The 20,022-nt window shown below is 40.7% G+C and overlaps 1 protein-coding gene across 3 annotated transcripts; it reads left to right on the top strand.

Annotated features, from left to right (window-relative positions):
- Positions 1–584: 584 nt before the first annotated feature.
- On the top strand, positions 585–19,635 carry ACER2 (alkaline ceramidase 2). Of its 3 annotated transcripts, none has more exons than XM_030237604.2 (6): positions 585–720; positions 6,464–6,578; positions 7,437–7,578; positions 11,360–11,497; positions 15,327–15,464; positions 16,141–19,635. In XM_030237604.2, exons 1-6 carry the CDS (start codon positions 613–615, stop codon positions 16,325–16,327), a joined length of 828 nt encoding a protein of 275 aa, XP_030093464.1. In that variant the 5' UTR covers positions 585–612; the 3' UTR covers positions 16,328–19,635. The 3 variants fall into 3 exon arrangements, with proteins under 3 accessions (XP_030093464.1, XP_050843144.1, XP_050843142.1); XM_050987187.1 differs by lacking the exon at positions 16,141–19,635 and adding an exon at positions 12,426–12,492 and having other exon boundaries at positions 15,327–15,456; XM_050987185.1 differs by lacking the exon at positions 585–720 and adding an exon at positions 5,170–5,721.
- The last annotated feature ends 387 nt before the right edge of the window (positions 19,636–20,022 follow it).

Raw genomic sequence — 20,022 nt, 5'->3', positions numbered from 1 at the left:
AGAGGGGAATCTCATCAGTACATAGAAAAATCTCAAAGGTGTGTGCCAAGAGGATGGCGCCCAGACAAATTTCAGTGGTGCCTGGTGGCATAGCATAGAGTAATGTCCCTAAACTAAAATACGAGAAGTTTCGCACACTGAAGGTGGCAGAGCATTGGAACAGCTGCCTGGGGAGGTTGTGAAGTCTCCCTCTCTGGAGACACTCAAAATCCACCCGGAGGTGTTCCTGTGTCACCTGCTTTAGGTGACCCTGCCTTGGCAGAGAGGTTGGACTGGATCATCTCCAGAGGTCTATTCCACACGTAACAATTCTCTATGAGATATCTCTAAGCGTACAAGGGAGGCGGGCATGCTGCCCACGCCTGTGGAGCAGCTGGCTGCTCAAAGCCGCCGGGGAGCGGGGAACTGGCGCTTCCACCGCCCGGCACCTTCGGGACAGGTTCAGGAAACCCAAGCGGAACGGGCCCCCGCTACCTCTGCCCGTGGAGGGCCGGCCCCGGGCCGCCCCGCCCCTTGCGCGGGCCGCGGAGGAGAGGCGCGGGCGGCAGCGCGGTCACCGCCCCGCAGCGCCGCCGGGCAGGGCCGGGCCGGAGCGGCGGCTGGGCGGGCGCGATGGGCGCGTTGCTGTGGTGGGACCCGCTGCGGGCCGGCAGCTCGGAGGTGGACTGGTGTGAGGACAACTACACCATCGTGCCTGCCATCGCCGAATTCTACAACACGGTGGGTGGCGGTGGCGATGCCCGGCGGAGCGGGAGCGGCGGCCACCTCAGCGCCGGGGGCTGCGGGCGGGCGGGCGAGCGTGCGGCGGTGGGCAGGTCCCGCTGCAGCCCGGGGTGCTCCTCCTTCCTGCCAGCTCCGTCCTCTGCAGAGATTTCGTGAGATTGTAACATGCCTTTTTATGGCTGTCAACTTGTTTTTCTTCTCTGGTCTCTGGCATGCCTAAAATTAAGGATTTTTTTTCCTAGTTTTTTAGGTATAAAATGGGGAGGTTTACTAGTCATGGTACTACCGGTAAGTAGTGTGTAGCAGGTCCTAAACTAATCTTCATCGAGACTTGTGCTGGCCAAGCACCAAATTTTTAGTGCTAGGTTGCTGTGGTCTAGCACCCACTTGCACAAACAGGTGTCAGCCCCTTGATGGGCATACACGGCAGTGGTGGGTCAAGATTAATAAGTGCCTTGGTGTTTGGAGGCAAAACTGGGTTTCTCCCAGACGTGTTTGACTCCAAGAAGGCAAAGGTTACATAGAGAGTTTGCCTTTAGGTTGCAGGATGAAGTCCAGAGTGTATTTTCGAAAGAAGTGGAGATACCTGTTTAAGAAAGCAACTGAAGTATGGGAAGAGAGGGAAGAGGAATAATGTAATTGTTGCTTCTTTCCAATTAGTCATAATTTACACCTGAGTCCTCTCGCACTTTTCCAATACTTCTCAGCTGAAGAGAGCTTGCAAAAACAGCCACAGCAGCCGAGCCAGATTGCCCTGTACCACGTACCTTGGAAAGAGAGCAATGCTCCTGACATCCTTTTGATGTAAAGAGTGGCAGTGACAGATCCACTAGAATAAGATAATCTATTGGGCTTTCAGGTAGTTTGCCCTTCCATGAAAATCACCTGTCTAGGAGCAAACCTGCAAATGCTGTTTTCTGTTCTGTAGGAGGTAGTGCGTGCATGAATGAGGAGCTGGCGTATCTGCTTTGTCTCCTTTAGAGTGGGCAGGTTATTTTTTGTCCCCAAATTCCATCCTTGTCTGAACTGTGTTTCCCTTTTAAGCCATGTTCCTTTGACTGCCAGCACATAGTGGAAGAAAAAGTAGGTGTCTGGCTTCCCTGGCTGGAGTGTGTATCCCAGGAGGTTCTGCATATGCAGAGCAAGTAATTCCATGGTGCACTGAGTACATTGCTAACTTCTTCTCTTTTTGTACTTAGCTGCCAAAGTCCTAAAGATGGTGGCTGGTCCATGCCACTGAAGAATTTTGAGGGTGTGTGAGGGAAACAGTCGGCTTTTTTTGTGTGTCTGATGTCACTGTGCAAGAACCGAAAACAAAGGGAGGAAAAGGTCAGGATAAACAAGTTATTGAAGACAGCAAATGTATTTTGGAGCCAGCTATGCAGGGGGATGGGTATCCTTCTACTGTATGCGCTGGTTCAGTCTGGCATGGAGTGAATTTTCCTTATAGGCACTGGTATGGTTTTGTGCTGGAAACAGGGTTGGTAACTCAGACATGTTTTCATTTCTTCTGAGCAGGGCTTACTCAGGCCTTTTCTGCTCCTCACCCAACTAGCACCCCCAGCCCACTTCCCCAGCTAGTAAGTGGGCTGGGGGTGCAGAAAGCTTTTGGAGGGGACACAGCTGGGACAGCTGATTCCAACTGTCTTGGTGGGTTTCTCAAGCCGTGTGGCATCATGATCAGCGTGTAGAGCTGGAAGAAGGAGAAGGAACCAGCTGGGGCCCTTACGCCACTTGTGTTCCTAAGTCACTGTTATGTGTGATGGTGCTCTGCTTTGCTGGGAATGGAGAACGCCTGAAGTGTTCTCTATCCTGGAGTGCTGAATGAATTCAGTGAATTCAACACCTGGAGTGCTGAATGAATTCCTTATTTCACTTTGCTTGTGTGAGGCGCTTATGTTTTCCCTGTTGGGACTGTTCTTTTCTAAACCCCACAAGTTTTCTCACATCTACCCTTCTGATTTTCTCCACCATCCTGCTCTGAAGGGAATGAGCAGGCAGCTGGGCAGTGCATAGTTGCTTGGTGGGATTAAATCACAACACTGTACTGAGCTGATTAGCAGTGATATAGAAGCTTGCCAAAATGCTAGAAGCTGCACTTGTGTCCAGATGAGTAACTGAGGCTTCAGGCAGGTGGACAGACGCAAGAAATTTTGCCCTGAAGCCTGCTGTGTTGTGGCAGCTGTGTACAAATCAGTAAGCTGTACACTGAAAGGGGAGGAGAAAAAGAGGCAGTGTTGAGGGTAGTCATGTTTAGGCTCTCTTCAGTAATACCAAGTCATTGTTAGGGCTTGACTTCTCTGTTAGCAACTTGTGAAAATTAAAACAGTTGCAGTGGATTGATGGGATTGTGCAGCTGTGTCCGCAAAAAACAGATGCTTACAGGACAGTTACGAAGTTTTGGCCCTACTCTAAAGAGTATCTTAGGTGGCATTTTAATTATATTCCTTCTAAGGGGAGGTTTGTTCTGACTGATTCAAACTCCCTCGAAGTTCCAGGAAGCACTCTTCAGCAGACCTGAATCTGGCATCCGCCTCATTAAGCTTCAGATTAAAACCTTGCTAATCCGCATTTTAAATTGCCTTGGCTGAGGTCAGAGTTGTTGTTGAGGTCTCAGGCAATATTCATGTAAGCACAAAACTGGAACAGCTTATCTGCTGCTTATGTATTTTTCCAAAAATTAATTATTTATTCTGGTGGGACTTAAACAGAAAACAAAAGGCACTTAACAGAATTAAATCTGTAGGAGAAATCTGTTCAGAGGTTTTGTATAAATTGATCAAACTAATTTTTTCAAACATACACAAGCTAGTCTTACCATGATTTTTGTCTAGCTAAAGTAATTCAGGTCTTACACTTTTTCAGTAAAGAGGCCACAAAACTCTCCGTAGCTCTAATTGAAGGAATAGTTATAGAAACAGTATCTTTTTCCTTTTTCTCCTTCTGAAATGAGTAATGTGTTCTGATGCAGTGTAACCCTACTCCACACCATTACAAAATAAAAGATATTGCTTACATTTTAAATACCTGCAGACAGTTTTTTTTCCCTGTTGGTTGGGAAAGTCAGTATCTATCAATTCAATATGTTGCATTTAGTTGTGCCTGTAATTTCCATTTACTAAGGGAATTGCCAGGGTTTTATTCTTCTTCTTTTGCTCCCTAGTGGCATGGAAATAAAAGTTGTAAAAAGTTATGAGGTAGTCTTAAGAGTGTGAGAGAATACTTGTGCTCTCCCTACCGCATCATTTTTTTACTGCAGAGGAGTTTTAGTGTATGTGAGTGTCATATTTAGGTGCCAGGATATGGAGGATACACACCTACTGATGTTACTGGCAGCTACTTTAGTCCAGTTTTGCTTTCTGCTCAGAAGGACATGGTGCAGTAGCTTTTTCTGTGGTAGTTGAATTCTGCAGCTTCTCTCAGGGAGATGTAATCAATAGTGACAAATACACGAGCTTTGGTAGGACTGCAGGAAACATCTGTGTCAAGACAGTGTCCAGATGTGAGTGAAGTTGTATGATCATGATCTAAGCAAGACTGTTTTGTCTGTCCTATAGGCCTATGTCCGGAATTTCTATAATATAATTAATTAGCTGAAAATTAAAACTAAAGGTCCAGAATTGTATGAAGCCAAAAGAATGGACTGTTACTGAAGGGCTGCTTGCCTATTTTCCATAACTGTAACATCTAATCATTGCCTTTTGCAGATGCCGATCTTCTGGACTACTGATGTAAATATTTGCACTTATAGTAATTATCAAAGTATTTGAATTGCACATTTCCAAGTCATGGAGGCCAGTCATGTATTAATATAAAAAAATGCACATGCAGCATACTTTCTGAAGCCATACTTTAATACTTTTTAGTACTGCAATTATTTCAGCTTTTGAGATATTAGGAAATCCTCCTGATGACCAATGCAAAGAGTACAAGTCATACTCAGGCTCCAGTTGTGAGGGGTTTCTTGCATTTGCAGGCAGGACCTTAGCATGAGTGGGAGTTAATTCCCAGAGGAGCACTACCATAGCACAGATCTGCTTCCTTGTTGGTTAATCACTTGTATAAATATACATTGCTACAGCTGTGGTAAGTAGATCTAGTGTGGCCTTTATAATCTTGTTCCTAGGTGGCATAAGGACTTTCTAGCCAAATTTTGATAGACTGTGATTGTCTGTTCTGATTTTCTTCTTTGTTCAGTTCCAGCTGTAGAGGTGGAAAAGTTTACTTCCAAACCACTTGATTTATAACCACCTTTTTTCACCTCTTGACATCTCCCTTCAGCCTAACTGTGTCTAAAAGCCTAAAACGCATAGGACATTCCCAGGCCCCCAGAGGACTCATTCATATTCCATCATCCCTGCTGTCACTGTATATGCTTCCTACCTGCTTTGGAGTGAGGGAAATCTTCCTGTTCTGCGTATGTACCAGCACATTATGCACTGGAATTCTGGTCCATGACTGTATTCCCAACTTTGCTTACAGTCTCTGCTGCATGGAGACTGAGTGGGTTTTTTTGTGAATGAAAGTTGCTCAGGTGAACCTGTTTTGTTGAATGTGTAGGTTGCTTTACATGAGTTAAAACAACTTGATCTGCCTCTTAAAATCTGTTCTCAGACTGTGTTAAGAGGTTGACAACAGTAGCTGAATGAAAAAATCCCTTTGTTATTCTTAAACTATTTCTCCACTGAATTTTCATTATTGTTGGCACAAGTTTGTACCCTGTGAAGAGGCGATCTATCCCAAAGGAATATTGTTGACCCAGAGTTATTTTCTACATCAGCTTCAGAGCAGTTTTGTTGGGGGTGATATTCTCTTGTGCTTGGGCTCAGCAGGCAAACATGAGAAAGCTGAGGCTGGAGACTCCTCCTGTCCTTTTGCCCATTGTGAAGCAACAGAAGAGTTTTTTCATAACTGCTCAGTTACTGTGCCATGGCTGGCCCTCAGCACTGGCAGCTTCTGGGAAGAACCAAGTGATCACTACTACAATGACAGTTCTGAGTATGTTTTCAGTATTTACAGAATCATGCTTTAGATTGTTTGTAAGCAAGAAAAATCAGAAAACATGTCTTCATTCAAATCAAGCCTATGAAGTTTTAAAAAATTAGACCACCTAGCAGTGGGACTAATTATAGCCTTTCCACCTTCCTATAACTAGTTTTCAATCTTGTTCTGTGGTGAAGAACCAAGGGAAAATAATTGGAATCTAAAAGGACTTAAAGCTCCAGGCTCTCTTTATGCTGTGCAAAAAGGGTTCTCTTAGCCTAGCGTTGTATTTCAGACCTTCCAGACAATAACTATTGCTCAATAAATTGACTTCCACAAAGCTTGTCTAGCTCTGCCCTGTGTCAGTACTTCTAGTGCTTTTTCCATGCTAGGCTTGATAGCCATTGAGAGGACAGGTCACTGGTCCTCAATAGGTTGATCTTGTACACTTTCTGAATTGCCACAGTCTTGAATGTAGATTCTCAATAAAACTCCTTTGGAAATAGACTTGAATTGTGACTTGAATAGCCACATTTTGCATTGCTGAAAGTTTTTATGCTGTAACTAATTTAATGATGTTAAACAAAACAAATTGATGCTTTTGCAAAAACAGCTCAGCATAGGCAGAAACAGGGTGTCATAATTTATTGAACTGGGGCTTCACTGAATGACAAAATGTTATTATAGAAAGCCTATGGATATTTAAGATTTGTTTATTTTCTGTCTTTGTGAGACTGTTTGGTTTTTTTTTCCCTAGATAAGCAACATCTTGTTTTTCATTTTACCACCCATATGTATGTGCTTGTTCCGTCAATACGCAATCTGCTTCAACAGTGGGATATATTTAATATGGATTCTGCTAGTCGTGGTTGGTAAGTTGATTACTCTGTATTTGCCAACTCATGTGTGAACTGAGAGAGGACGTCAGTTTTTCCTGCTTGTACTTGACTGTTTTTTAAAACAAAGCAGTTCTGACATCAATGAAAGAATTTGCTTGTATTTGCTTAAAGCCAAAGCAGCCATAATTTCTGGAGGGAAAATGCCTTTTGCAAACTGAGGTTAGTGGGAAATTTGACCATAGTTCTGTTCCCTTGCAATCCTTCCTTGTGTACTTTTTTTTCCCTATTGTTTGGGTTTACTCTACAGTAGTGCTGATCCTTATTGCCTAACTAAGAGGTGAAGTGCTAGTGCAACTTAAGAGAGGAATAGGGTTTGTACTGAGAATGCCCAGAGATGTAGATGTGAGATTCTGAAGTTTGTTCATTCCTGGAGGCACTTCAAGGGGATAATCAGAGCCCTCTGGGGTAGTGTGACACTTTCCACCTGTAAATCTGTATCATGGAGTATTCATCAGATGCTGCTTTTTCTCTTTTCTTACCCATTTTTGTGCTACTGAGAAAATTCCAAAGCAGCATTTGGCATTTATTTCTTAATTGGTTTTGCTTTATACTTTTCCACCTGGTATTTCTTCAGTCACATCTTTTCTAGTAGGAGCTGACGTTTTTAGCTGCTATTTTTGTAATCTGCTTTTGTAATGTACTTTGCTTCATGATTAGCAAGAATATGGTGGCTTGGATTGCCTCTTAGTAAAGTTGGTGTTTTTTATAACCTTTTGTAGACCATTTCCTGTAGCTACCGTTTCCTGTGAAGTCCTAAGCGTAAGCAGGGTGTTTCAGTGTATTCCGGTACTGCAGCTGTTCATAATACTGTCTCTTGATTCATTCGTCCAGGAATTGGATCTGTTTATTTTCATGCTACCCTCAGTTTCTTGGGCCAGATGCTGGATGAGCTGGCTATTCTCTGGGTTCTGATGTGTGCTCTTGCCATGTGGTTCCCTAGGAGATACCTGCCTAGAGTTTTTCGAAATGACAGGTAATTATACAATGATACACGTACACTTTCATGGTTTTTGAAACTTCCTGTGCTAACACCTAAACCAGCACATAATGGCACCAAGTTATCAGCCTTACCACTATCACTGCTTTTTTTCTCACTCCATTGTCTTCCAGTTGCTTGTATCTTATTCAGCCCATTTTGTTCAAAATTCCTGAGTCAGCCCTTCCTGGTAGTGGGATTTATGTCCCGTAACTTCAGGACATAAATCCCACTACCTCCAGAGGCAAGATGACTTGCCTCTGGAATTGTCTGTTCTTGTTGATTCTAGGGAGACTTTTATGATGAGTAGTTGATATAACTTACAGCTAATGTAGGAGAAGCCATCTTTCACTCTTTCTTTTGTATATCCTGAAGGGTATATACAAGTGAACCTATGGAAGTCAGCTGAATGTTTATCTGACTTTTTAAAACAGTGGTTAAGGATGGTGTTTAGGTGTTCAAAGGTTAAGTGTTTCTTTAGACACCTGTTGTGTAAAGGGATTTTTTTCTTTTTCTTGCAGGTTTAAAAAAATACTTTATAGCCAGTTTAAACCATTTGGTTGTGGTTCACCCTTCTCCCCCCCCCAATAAAAACATTGTGTTGTTCTTTTATGCAGTAAAGAAGTTGAGGTAATGGAGAGGCTTGAGTTGCAGCATCAGTGTTGTTCTCTCTGAAGATTACTAAGACTGTTGCCTTTTGCCTCTTACACTGTTACTCTCTGCAGGAGTTTTTTATTTGTTTGTTTGATTTTTGGGGCGGTTGGTTGGTTGGTTTATTCTTGACAATATGTCAGATTAGAAGTTGCTAATGCATGGAGAGAAGTTTGGTTCCTAGACTCACCATACCTCAAAATAGCTTGCACTGGGTGCAGTGTACCTATAATTACTGTATACAGCCTACGTGCATGGCCCACATCTCTTTAATGTCATCATAAATGACTTGGACTTTGACACAAGACTGGAAGGAATACTAAGTAAGTTTGATGACCATACTAAATTGGGAAGAGTTGTTAAATCCCTTGAGGGCAGAGAGGCCTCCACAAATGAGAGCAATCACCAACAAGGGAAACTGCTGGATTCTGAGATGGTGCAACCCTGGATGTAAGGATAGACTGGGAATGAAATGCTGTAAGTAGTGCCATGGAAAGGGACCTGGGTGTCCTGGTTGATGGCAAGATGAACATGAGTCAGCAATGCCCTGGCAGCCAGGAGGGCCAGCCCTGTCCTGGAGGGCATCAGGCACAGCATCATAGCTGGGCAAGGGAAGGGATTGTCCTGCTCTGCTCTGAGCTGGGACAGCCTCACCTCGAGTTCTGGGGGCTGGTTTGGGTACTGCAATGTAAGAAAAACATTAAACTATTAGAAAGCATCCAAAGGAGGGTAATGAAGATGGTGAAGGACCTTGAGTGGAAGCTGTGTGAGGAAGTGGCTGAGGTCACTTAGTTCGTTCAGTTTAGTGAAGACAAGATTGAGGGGAGACCTCACTGTAGTCTTCGACACCCTAATGAGGGGAAGAGAAGGGGCAGGAGCCAGTCTCTCTTCTGTGGTGACCAGTGACAGGACCTGAGGGAATGCCCTGAAGCTGAGTAAGGGGAGGTTTAGATGGGATATCAGGAAAAGGGATACTACCTTTAATTATGGGATGGTTGGGCACTGGAACAGCTCCTCAGGGAAGTGGTCACAGCTCTAGCCTAATAGTTCCAGAAGCATTTGGACAGTGCTCTTAGGCACACGGTGTGATTCTTGGGGATGGTGTTGTGTAGGGCTAGGAATTGAAGGTGGTATCCTGCTGGGTGCCTTCCAACTCTGCATGTTTTATGATTATGTGTGGTTTAATGGCTTTGTTGCATTGGTGTAAATTTAGTCCTTCTGCATATTGTAGTATAGTGTTATTACAGAACATCATCAACTTAACAAGCTTTACTGGTGTCTTTGTTTATGGTGTGACTCTTGGATGTTCAGTTCAAGTGAAGAATTCGGAGTCCTAAATATATGTGTAATTTATGTGAACTCTGTTAGTGAGCTCCCAGATGCCTCGAGGTTACATTTTGTCAATTAGTGTCTTCTGATATTGCAGGGTAGGTTCATAGTATGGATCAGGGTGCTAAACTATTGGTTTGTAAAGGAATAGCAGCACTTTTGGGGTAAAATACTGTTTCTGTTTAACTTTGTGTTAAAACTGTAAATACTGAGATGAAAGATCCAATCATATCCTTCCACTTCTTAGTGAATATATCAAAACAGTTACTTTTTAGGGAAGGTCTTGATTCCTTTCTGAAGGATTCAGACAACTGGGCAACTAACCTGTGCTAGTTTGAAGGCAAACCAGCAGGAGTTAACTCCACACAAACACATCGCAAGGGATTCCAAGTAAGAATTACAATTTAATACAAAAAATTTGCAGTAAAGGCAATAGTACAGAAACACTGGCTTAAACTGACAAAGTCAGAATCTGATCCTGTTTGTCAGGGTGGTGGCAGCTGTCCCATTGGAGTGATGGATGTAGTCTTGTCGAAGTGATGATCCTGTAGAAAGGTTTGGTTCTTTGGAGGTCCAGTTGTGATTATTGAGAGGTCTTGTCCTCTGGAATCCAGTGGCGGTATCCTCGTGTCTCAGGTCCCAGATTATAGACAGGTAGGAATGTTAGTTACCTTCCCTCAGGGTGGATATCTCACAATGGGATGACTTAATTCTTTCTGGGGAGTCCTTGATGGCTCATGAGCAGAGATGACTCTACTTTAGGCTGACTGTGCATTGGGCAGCTGTTGGAAACAACTGGCCATTGACAGCTTATCAGAAGGTGCTACAGATGGTGATAGAATGCATACCTTACATTGTAACCCAAGACAAAACCCTAACCTAGAAGAGGTTTGATTAATACTTCCAAGTTTTTTGCTTTGCCTGACTAATCCTCTGGTATTTTGTCTAGTGTGTGCTCACAGCTGTACTGTTCACTTTCATCATCCTCATCACACTTTGAATTTTCAATGCTGAAAATGTTATTATCTATCATTACCAATTTGTGATGTATTTATTCATTGAGACATTAATGTCATATCAGAACTTCCTATTTAAGTAACTTGTTGGTTTCCAGCAGAATGAAAACTTTAAAGCAATAGGCAAATGAGTCTATCACTTGTGGCGGTGGAATGGTACAAATATATTGAGACCGTACAAATATATTGAGACCCTACTTCAAACATAGAAGGCCATCCTTGGACAACAATTTAAAAAAGCTATGGGCCAGTAGTTAAAAGGCAGTGTGGTGATCGTCTTCCTCAGCCATAGACTGGATGTGGGTTGTTTGAAGTGCACACCTGGAGTTCAAACAAGAGTTAACATATATTTGATTTATAAGTTGTCAGGCTGTCTACATAGGATGCAATAGTGATTTCATATTTGCTAAGAATATACCAAATCTTGGTCTTATAAAAAAGTCTGAGAATTTCTCACCTACTGTTGAATTTGATTAGGGAAATGTTCCAATTTGGCATGTAAGTTTCAGTATCTTTGAAGGCTCTAAAGAGATAAATGAAAGTTAAGCATACTGTAACATAACTGTAAAAGTGGAGGCATTAACAATAAGGAAATATACTAAAAATCCATGTTAAGAGCCTGAAGAATGATGAGACAGAACATTTTTGAAGAAGTACAGTGTTGTGTGCAGAGATAGACCTTGATTTTGTTACCTTATTTAAATAATGTTGAAATTTCTGGATTTAGTAATTAAAAGTTTTGAATTAAAGTAAGTTTTTCTGCCCATATAAACTCTACTCAGGAGCCGATTCAAAGCTGCTGTGGGTGTCCTGTCTGGAGTTACCACCTGCTTGGCCTTCATTAAGCCTGCCATTAACAACATCTCGCTAATGACTCTGGGAGTTCCCTGCACAGCTTTGCTCATTGCTGAGTTGAAGAGGTAAGTACAATTCTCCAGAATGCAGGCAGCTTTGCGTTCTTGGATCTTTAGGACACTGTGAGATGATACACTATATCCAGCTTCAGTGCTTATCACAGCAGATCAGAAATGCTTCTACTACACGCAAGAGCAAATCTAGTATATATTTTTTTGGCAGTTCAGACATTTTGTGACATGGATTTCTTTTCCCTAGGAATTTATAGTCTGTCAGATATTTTCTGACAACTTACATGTTGCTGCAACCTGATTTAACTGAAATTTGTTTTTTTATTGTGAAATTAGGGCCCCCGTTTCACTTTATGGACGGCATTTTTACTGTATAATGTGCATAAGGCTGAGGTGATGGCATGGTTGCAGTCTGGATGCTAGTGGGAACAAGGCATAACTACACGTGGAAGATGTTCCAACTCCCAGAGTTGTACTGTGAGTCTTTCATGACTTTGTCATCTGATATGAATAATGTGATGGAGTCAGAGTGACAAAGAGAAGGTTAATCACTACATTTTGGAGGATAGGTGTCAGTCAAGGCTGTAGAAATCATACAATCAGAATGCAAATAGAAAAGAACCTGAGACTGATTTCCACATTTTAGGGAGTTGTTCTGTTATAATGATACCAGCAGCTGTCCAGAGACTTTTTTTTCCATATCTTCACCCACTGTGAAAAGGACCAGAGGAGTACTAGCATTTGAACTTGTCTTTTTTCACCTCTACTCCAGTGTCTGAGAAAGATTTTACAACTTATGCTTGTCCTTATATGTTGCATATGTCCATCAAAACGAGTTAGAACCAAATGTCTTCATTCTAATTGTGTCTGTTAGAATAGAGACTTTTCTGTTTGCTACATTACCCTGACCTGCCACTGCTATACAATGGAAGCCTCTCCAAACAATGTTTTGTAAAGGTGTTCATGAGCCTTTTCTCTTTAGGCATCCTTCTGTGTATTTCTCTGGTCAAAGACACTTGGAAACAGCAAACAAGTTAGTTGTGGACAAGGTCAGTAGTGGAACAATATTGGTGGCATCTCATTTTGAGGTTGTGGCATGGGATAATCTGTGAATTCTCTGTCAGTTCCGTATCAGTTTTCCAGGCATGAGTTCCTGAGAAACTTCAAAGGACAAGTTAGTGTCTCCTAAGTTTGAGTACTGTTGTTTCACATCTAGGATTTAGTATGCCTATAGGTATTTGGTTTTTTAAACTCTTTCTGCAGGGTCATTGTCCTAGTTTGGGACAGATTTGGGAGGAAATCTAACATCACAAAGTCACCCCAGGACAGTCATATATTACTAAAATGTCTGGAGTTTCCTGGTTGTGTTTTTGTAGGGAGGAAATTAAGAACACAGACCTTCTTTTCCAATTTGTGAATAAAAAGGGACCAGAAGTGACATAGGGCCCTCTCTGGCTGTGCATTGGGATGGTTTATTACCACTGATATTTGTGGATGAATTTGTAAGTGCAAAAGACAAATAAAAAATTATTTTTCATTTTAAGCTATGCTTTTATTTTAAGCTGTGCTGATTCTTTTGAAATGTAAAGGGTTACATTCTTGTAAACTGAGAGGTAAGGAGTCATCTCATCCCCTTTTGCAGGAGGAAAATGAATCTAGCCATTATTTAAAAGGTTTGCTATTTTTCCATTCTCTGCTACCATAGCCAGGAGGGGACTTCACATCCAAGTCTGGCGGGCTACAGTGGAAATTTTTCTGTGAAATAGATATTTGGGGAAGAAAAGTTGCTTCTGTTCGTCGCTGAAGTTTTTGATATTTTAGACCAAAAATCCTTGTTGTTATTCCTATTCTAGGCTGTGTCAATTTCTTACAGAATTCTGGGGAATCAAAACCACTGTGTTTTCAAGTGAAAATTTTCTGCTTTATGTTTGTCTTTGATGAGCAGCTAATATTGTCCCAAAAGAGCATTTAAGTTCTTAGATGTGGACCTGGTAAGGTAGAGTGTATGGCTGGGAAGTATTGTGGTTAAGAGGTGAACAAAAGAGCAGAAGGTAGTCAAGTGTCCTTGAAAGACAAAGAAATTGTTGAACTTTATTCTCATTTCTGTCACAAAAAATTCCTTCCTGTGTTTCTTGAAAGAAAAAAACTGTACCAAAAGATGATATCAGTGGAAAGGTGGATGTGTATCCTTTGATTTGCTTAGTCCGAGCCATTGAGATTATAATGTCATCAAAGTGGTAGCTATTTAGGGAGCTAATGTCCTCCATGTGCAGATAAATTCTAGAATATTGTTGCTCAGCTGACTTCTGAGCCTTGAGTAGTGAAGGTTTACCATAGTTTCTGGTCTGACCATTATTATTTGATTCTTCTACTAGAAATCTGACTTTGGGGGGTATCCTTGCTTCATTATTGCAGGTTACTTTATTCCCTTGACTAAAAGGTTAAGCTAGTTAAAAGTTTAAAATATTCCTTAGGCTAGAAAGGGAGATATCTGTGTAAAATTCAATCAATATTGCATTTGTTTGAAGAAAAGCTGGGATGCTTTTTGGGGGGTTTCAAGATATCAGAAGACAATGCTGCTGGAAGTGTATTTAAGTGTCCCTTAAATAGTAGATGACTGGAGCTCACAAGTGTTTGCAGAACTGCTGACATTTGAATAGCTGTTTTGTTAAACAGAGAACATAGTGCATTGTGTAGAGGAAAGGGAAATGGAAGCGCAAGGTTTGTGGGATCCATTATCTTTCAGAATAGAGTAGGATAGGATCAGGGCAGCATGAATGTGTCTTTTAGACCCTTAGCTAACAAGTCCTGTTTTAGTTCTTATCAGTGTCCATATCTGTTGAGAAATAAAAGACAGGCTATATGTCCAGGTGGCATTTGCATTATGTCTCTTCATTGTAATAAAAGCAGTCTCCTGCTTCCTCAGCAAGCATGTCCTCACCCCATCTGAAGCACAGTTACTGTGGAAACTGAAGACTCCATGATGGGTGATCTCAGAAAACGCAGGAGTATTACAGAGATCAGCAGGCTGTGCTCTTCTTGTTGTGATATTTCTGCCTTAAAGTAGTCCTTTGCAGAACACTCTACAACATTGTCTTAAGTTTATAAAAGTAATTTGCAGTATGTGATGGTGGTACTGAGTAAACCTGTCTTTACAGTCTGTACCTTTGCTATGGCTGATCTTGTACTGGGTAAGTAAGCCTCCAGTTTTCCTTTGCAGCCTTGAATTCTTTGAACCATGTAGGTTAAGTGCCTTTTCCTCTTGAATTCGGGTAGTCAGGTCCCAACTAAAAGATCTTAAGTTTGAGGCCAAACCTCTTATCTTAAATGGGATGCAATTGCATGTGTTTATCTCATTCAGATATGTCCAGGAAACCCTCATATTCTCAAGACGCACACCCTTTCCTTTGTCAGAACACGCAAGTACTCCATCTCAGTAGTCTAGTTTTATCCATCAGATAAACAAAATTGTCTGCTTAGGTACATGGTTTAGTGCTGTTGGGAACAGTAGTACCTCTCACTGAGGAATATAAATGCCTGGGCATTAACAGAAGTCTTTATACAGTAACAAATACAAGCAAATCTGAGCATTTGCTGCATGGCTGGTTGTTAATGAACAGCACGTGTAATTAATCACTAGTTACACCCCTTCCTAGGTATAGGAATAGTTTGATGTTTACCCACCATTGGTACACTGGTATTTAAGACAATACGCAAAACACAGCTACTGATAAAAAGGTTTGTTTTGTTACCTCATCTCTGCCTTGCATCAGAGCCAGACTGTAAATGAAGATAATCTTTTAATAACATTTATGGTGGAGTCATTTTAATGATGCATGTCTGGCATTGTTTTATAAATACTTATTTATGTTTTTCTCCTTAGATGTGAAAACCTGCGTGTATACAAACTGGGTCTCTTTTCGGGTCTTTGGTGGATGCTAGCTCTTTTCTGCTGGATCAGTGACAAAGCATTTTGTGAGATCTGGTCCTCATTTAACTTTCCCTATTTGCACTGTGTATGGTAAGTGTTGTGTATAAAGTCCAGAGTTTGATTCAAATGTGATCCATTCTCACCACATCACCCTTCTGTGCTGCTTGGTGGCTATTTCTGGTTAGTTCCAGACAGAATATATAGTAAGATTTTATAAGCCCAGAACAAGTCTTGTACTGTTTAGGGTGGCAGATTTAGGCCTGATCGTATTCTAGGTTCATTAATTGTAACTGAATTCCTTGCCACACTGGTTACTAAAAACCATAGCTGTGACTATGAAAACTTAATCTGCCATTGATAATGATGAATGAGGATTAGTGATTAATTAATGATGGTGAAGGGGAGAAGCAGTAAAGGGCTTTGATGCCTTTTCTCTTTTACCACCCAGCAAATCATGGTTACTTACTTGAGGTGGCATATCTCAGCATTTCTGCACAAATATGACAGGTGCAGAGAAGCCAAAAACTTGGAGCCTGTTTAGACCAGGGATAAACTGCAGTTTTGTGGTTTTCCTCTCCAGATATTTATTGCCTCCATGCAAAGGACAGACAGCAATCCTATGGGGGGCTTGTGAGAAGATGCTGAAGGGTAGACTGAATTTAAAGTATGGTGATATAATTGATTACGTTACTGAATTTAGGTTACTGATTATTTTTTTCTTTCCTTTTTTTTTTTCCTATTTTGGTGTGTGGGTGGCTGTTCTCAGGCACATCCTGATTTGCCTTGCGGCATATCTGGGATGTGTCTGCTTTGCTTACTTTGATGCTGCCTCTGAGATCCCTGAGCAGGGCCCTGTCATAAAGTTCTGGCCCAGTGAAAGGTGGGCATTCATTGGAGTTCCCTACGTCACCCTCCTCTGCGCACACAAAAAAACATCTGTGAAGATTACATGAACTTGGAAGCCATGGAACGGGGATGTATTTTCAACTTGTATTCCAGCACAGACAATATTTATATAATGATAAGTTACTTGTGTTGTATTTTCTTTTTTTCCTAAGATAGGCAGCACTTCAAGTGTCATAGGAAGAGGAGAGAAGTGTGTTCATTCCTCTCTGAAGAAGAGAGAGGAAGCAGGAAGATGGGGGCACTTGAACACTAAAGTAACAAAATGGCTTCTTTGTTTTTTGGCACTGTGTTTTTGATGTAGCATTTCTCTCGATAAAAGCTCTTTTCAAAGACCAGGATCAAGGAATGGTCTTTTTATAGTAGGTCACCTTTGGTGCTTGATCCACTTCTTTTGTAACTTTCTTTGTGAAAGAAGGCAGTCCAGGATACTTATGTGCCACCCTGTGTCCTTCTTAGCTCTGATTTTGCTGCGCTTGCACATGGCCACAAGAGTGTGCTCGAAGCCCATGCTATTCCCAGTCTGGTGTGGCACCCAGGCTGCACATTGCTTTGGATCACAGAATACATGGTTGCTTCCCCAAGTACAACAGGAGATGAGTGTTTGCAGCTGGATTACTCTGTAAGTGCAATTAGGCAGTGTAAATGCAGAGGGAGCTGACAGAAGTCCCTAAAACTATGTAGTAATTGGAGGATTTTATTGTGTTTCCACTGTCCTGTGAATACTTGTATGCTGCATATTTCCTTCTTGCAGAAATGTCATAGACTCCCTCTCTACCTCTTGAGACATGTTTGGTCTTGAATTTGGCATTGAAGTGCTCACAGAAGTGTGAACGTTACCTTCAGTACAATCTCAGGTCAGCATTGATTGGCAGTGTGATTAAACTATAAAAACTCATAGATGTCTAGCTGCACATCTAATTTGAGAACTGACTTCTCACCAATGCATTGCAAGTGATGTCAAAAATAGTCCAGAGCTCTGCTGGTTATACTTAGGAAAAAAGTGGATAACTGCTTAAAAACCAAGCTGAAGACCTAGATTTCAGTGAGCAGTGAGATGTAATATTGAATTTTGCATTCTTGCAAAAGATTCTGATTTTCTGGGTTTTTTCAGTCCATTTTGTAAAGATAAGGGATGTCTAGGTCCATTCAGTTTTAAGATTATTAGTGTTGAGGTTCAGGAATGGCTATAGTTCTCGCAAACAATTAATACAAGGCCTGTTTAAAAAAATGGTGCAAAGTTAGGCATGTTTTTCAAGTATGAGCAATTATAGCTGCGAATAGCTGCAGTTTTGGAGAAAAAAGGGTCTACTCACATTCCTCAGAACTCTAATATCAGAACTCTAAGCGGGTTAAGGCTTTGAATGTACACTTTGATTAATAAGCGTTATTTCCTTTTTTAGTATTAAACCATGAAATATGATTTTCTCTTTTGTTTACTTGTCTGATGTTGTACTTGTTTTTTATCAATGGAAAAATATACTTTATACTGTATTATCTTTATCAAAGTTGCTTTTAGCAAGAACTTTGGGCTGAATTAATTTTCAAACATTTTGAGACCTTTAAAACTTTTGTATTAAAATTTATGCTTAGAAAGCAAGAAATAAGATGTATGCTGATACTCTTAAAGCAGATTGTTAGTGGGAGATATGACTTTTTCATGAGACCTACAAAACAGGTGAATGGACTACTGTCAGATGACTGCCAAATCGTAAAAGCAGTATGAAATCTTTCCAATGGAACAGTTCATATTGATACCAGTTGCAAGTAGATTTGAAACATCTTTTTTTTTTTGATACACAGTGATACAATTTTTTTATGAAACCTGTTTATAAAAATGTATGTAGTGATGTTTGTTACTCTTTGAAACACAGTTATTTTTTCCTTTTCCTTCTTCTCCCCCAATTATGAAATGCTCAGCTTCAAACACTTCTCAGGTATTAAAAATTCTATTATTAGATCCTTATGCAGGGAGGATGCTGGCTGGAACCCAGCTAAGTTTTCTGATGCCTAACATGGCCCTACTTTGAGTAAGACTTTTTGATAGTGTTTACTAAATTATTATGTTATGATAAGTAAGTTATTTTCAATATTGCTTGGGAACCTAAAAACTGCAGACATAGTGTACTATTCAAAAAGATTGGAGCCTTTCTACTGAATGTCTGGCTTGAAAGCAACCTCTGACTTAAAGGGCTCTAGTTAATCTGCTGTCAGTTGCTGTCTTCTACTCTGCAGAGTCTGACTACTCACAAAGAAGTAATTTTATAGTTTGAAAAAATCTCAGTAGGGCATTCAGCTATTGAAGAAGTAAATAAATGCAGATAACAGGCCAAGAATAATCTCCTGTATTTTTATTATCTAGTCTTTTTACCCTTTTCGGGAGATTTTGTGAACAAAGGTCACTATGTGTTGTTCAAAGTTTCACTGTAGAACTGGTTGGAGTATTTCTCTGTAGCAGCAGCTCACCACTTTTAGATTTAACTATTGCACTTTACATTAAATTAGGATTAGCATATATAACTGAAACTATATAACTACACTTATTTAAAAAATAAAAAACATGCAATTTTTACAAGATTCACAGTTTTACAGATTGTTCCTACACAATAATATTAGTATTCAAAGAAGTATATGATTGACATACAGAAGAGTTTGTGCACTGGATCATACAGGTTGATAGAGTATGCACAAGGAGCTGTATTACATTGCAGTATAAAGTGATTTATATGCACCTGCAGGTTTTAAAGCCCCAGAATGTTTTATTTCCCTGCCAGCAGGAAGTGTGTTAGTTCCTGGTGTTTAGCTTCAGTTAGTGTTTTAGTCTGTTTAGTGGGATGCAATACTGTGTTGAGTGTATTGTAAATATTGACATGTGATATCCATAATTCCTTTAATGTTAAACTCAAGTTTTTTATGAAAGGATGGTTAGTTTTCAGTGCTAGCAAATGCTCAATTTGCAGTCATTAACAACTCAAGAAGTACTGTGTAAGGAGTGGTATAGGGTTGGTTTCCATCTCCGTTTAAGTCTGTATACTAAATGTTTGTGGAAGACATGTAATACTTTGCAGCTTTAAATTGTATTTGGAGCAAATATTGTTTGCTTTTTCAGGCATCATGTTTGGGGAAGAGAATGCAGCTGCCAGTATAATTCCTTGAACTATAAGGATAATTGTTTCCTTACACAGTTATCAGCAATTCTGACTCAGTGAGGAAGAGGGAGACTGCATTAGATAGAAGATCACTAATTAGATAGTGATTACTTTGTGTATCAAACTATTTTTTGCAACTAAAACAAATATTTGAAAACTGCAAGCCTGTAAACCAACAAAGACAAGTAACAATAAATGGTTAAAAATGAGTGGCCTGTATTTTCACAAATAGACAAAACTATGGGTCAGAGTGTGTACATCTGGGAGAACAAAGTGGGGATCTTCAGTGTATGTTACCTAAGATTGCACTTCAAACTTAAGGGAGTGATATTGTGGCTACATAGTAGCCTTGCACCTGCCCTTCCCCTCCTGCTTCCCTTTTATCATGGTTCCTCTCACTTCACGTACAAGACCATTTTTGAGACGTTCATGGATCCTCATAAGCAATTATAATCAAGCTAGAAATAACTGTTGTGTGAATGCGTAGCTGTAATTCAAGAATGTTACTCACTCAGAATTAATGTTGGTAGCTGCTAAAAATTCAAAAACAGCTGGTGGGTTGGATCATACGTTGTTGTGTCACTCAGTCTGCTCTT

The sequence above is a fragment of the Serinus canaria genome, chromosome Z (assembly GCF_022539315.1).
Source record: "Serinus canaria isolate serCan28SL12 chromosome Z, serCan2020, whole genome shotgun sequence".
NCBI lineage: Eukaryota > Metazoa > Chordata > Aves > Passeriformes > Fringillidae > Serinus > Serinus canaria.
Note: the sequence above shows the minus strand (reverse complement) of the source record. Positions and strands in the feature narration are given on the sequence as shown.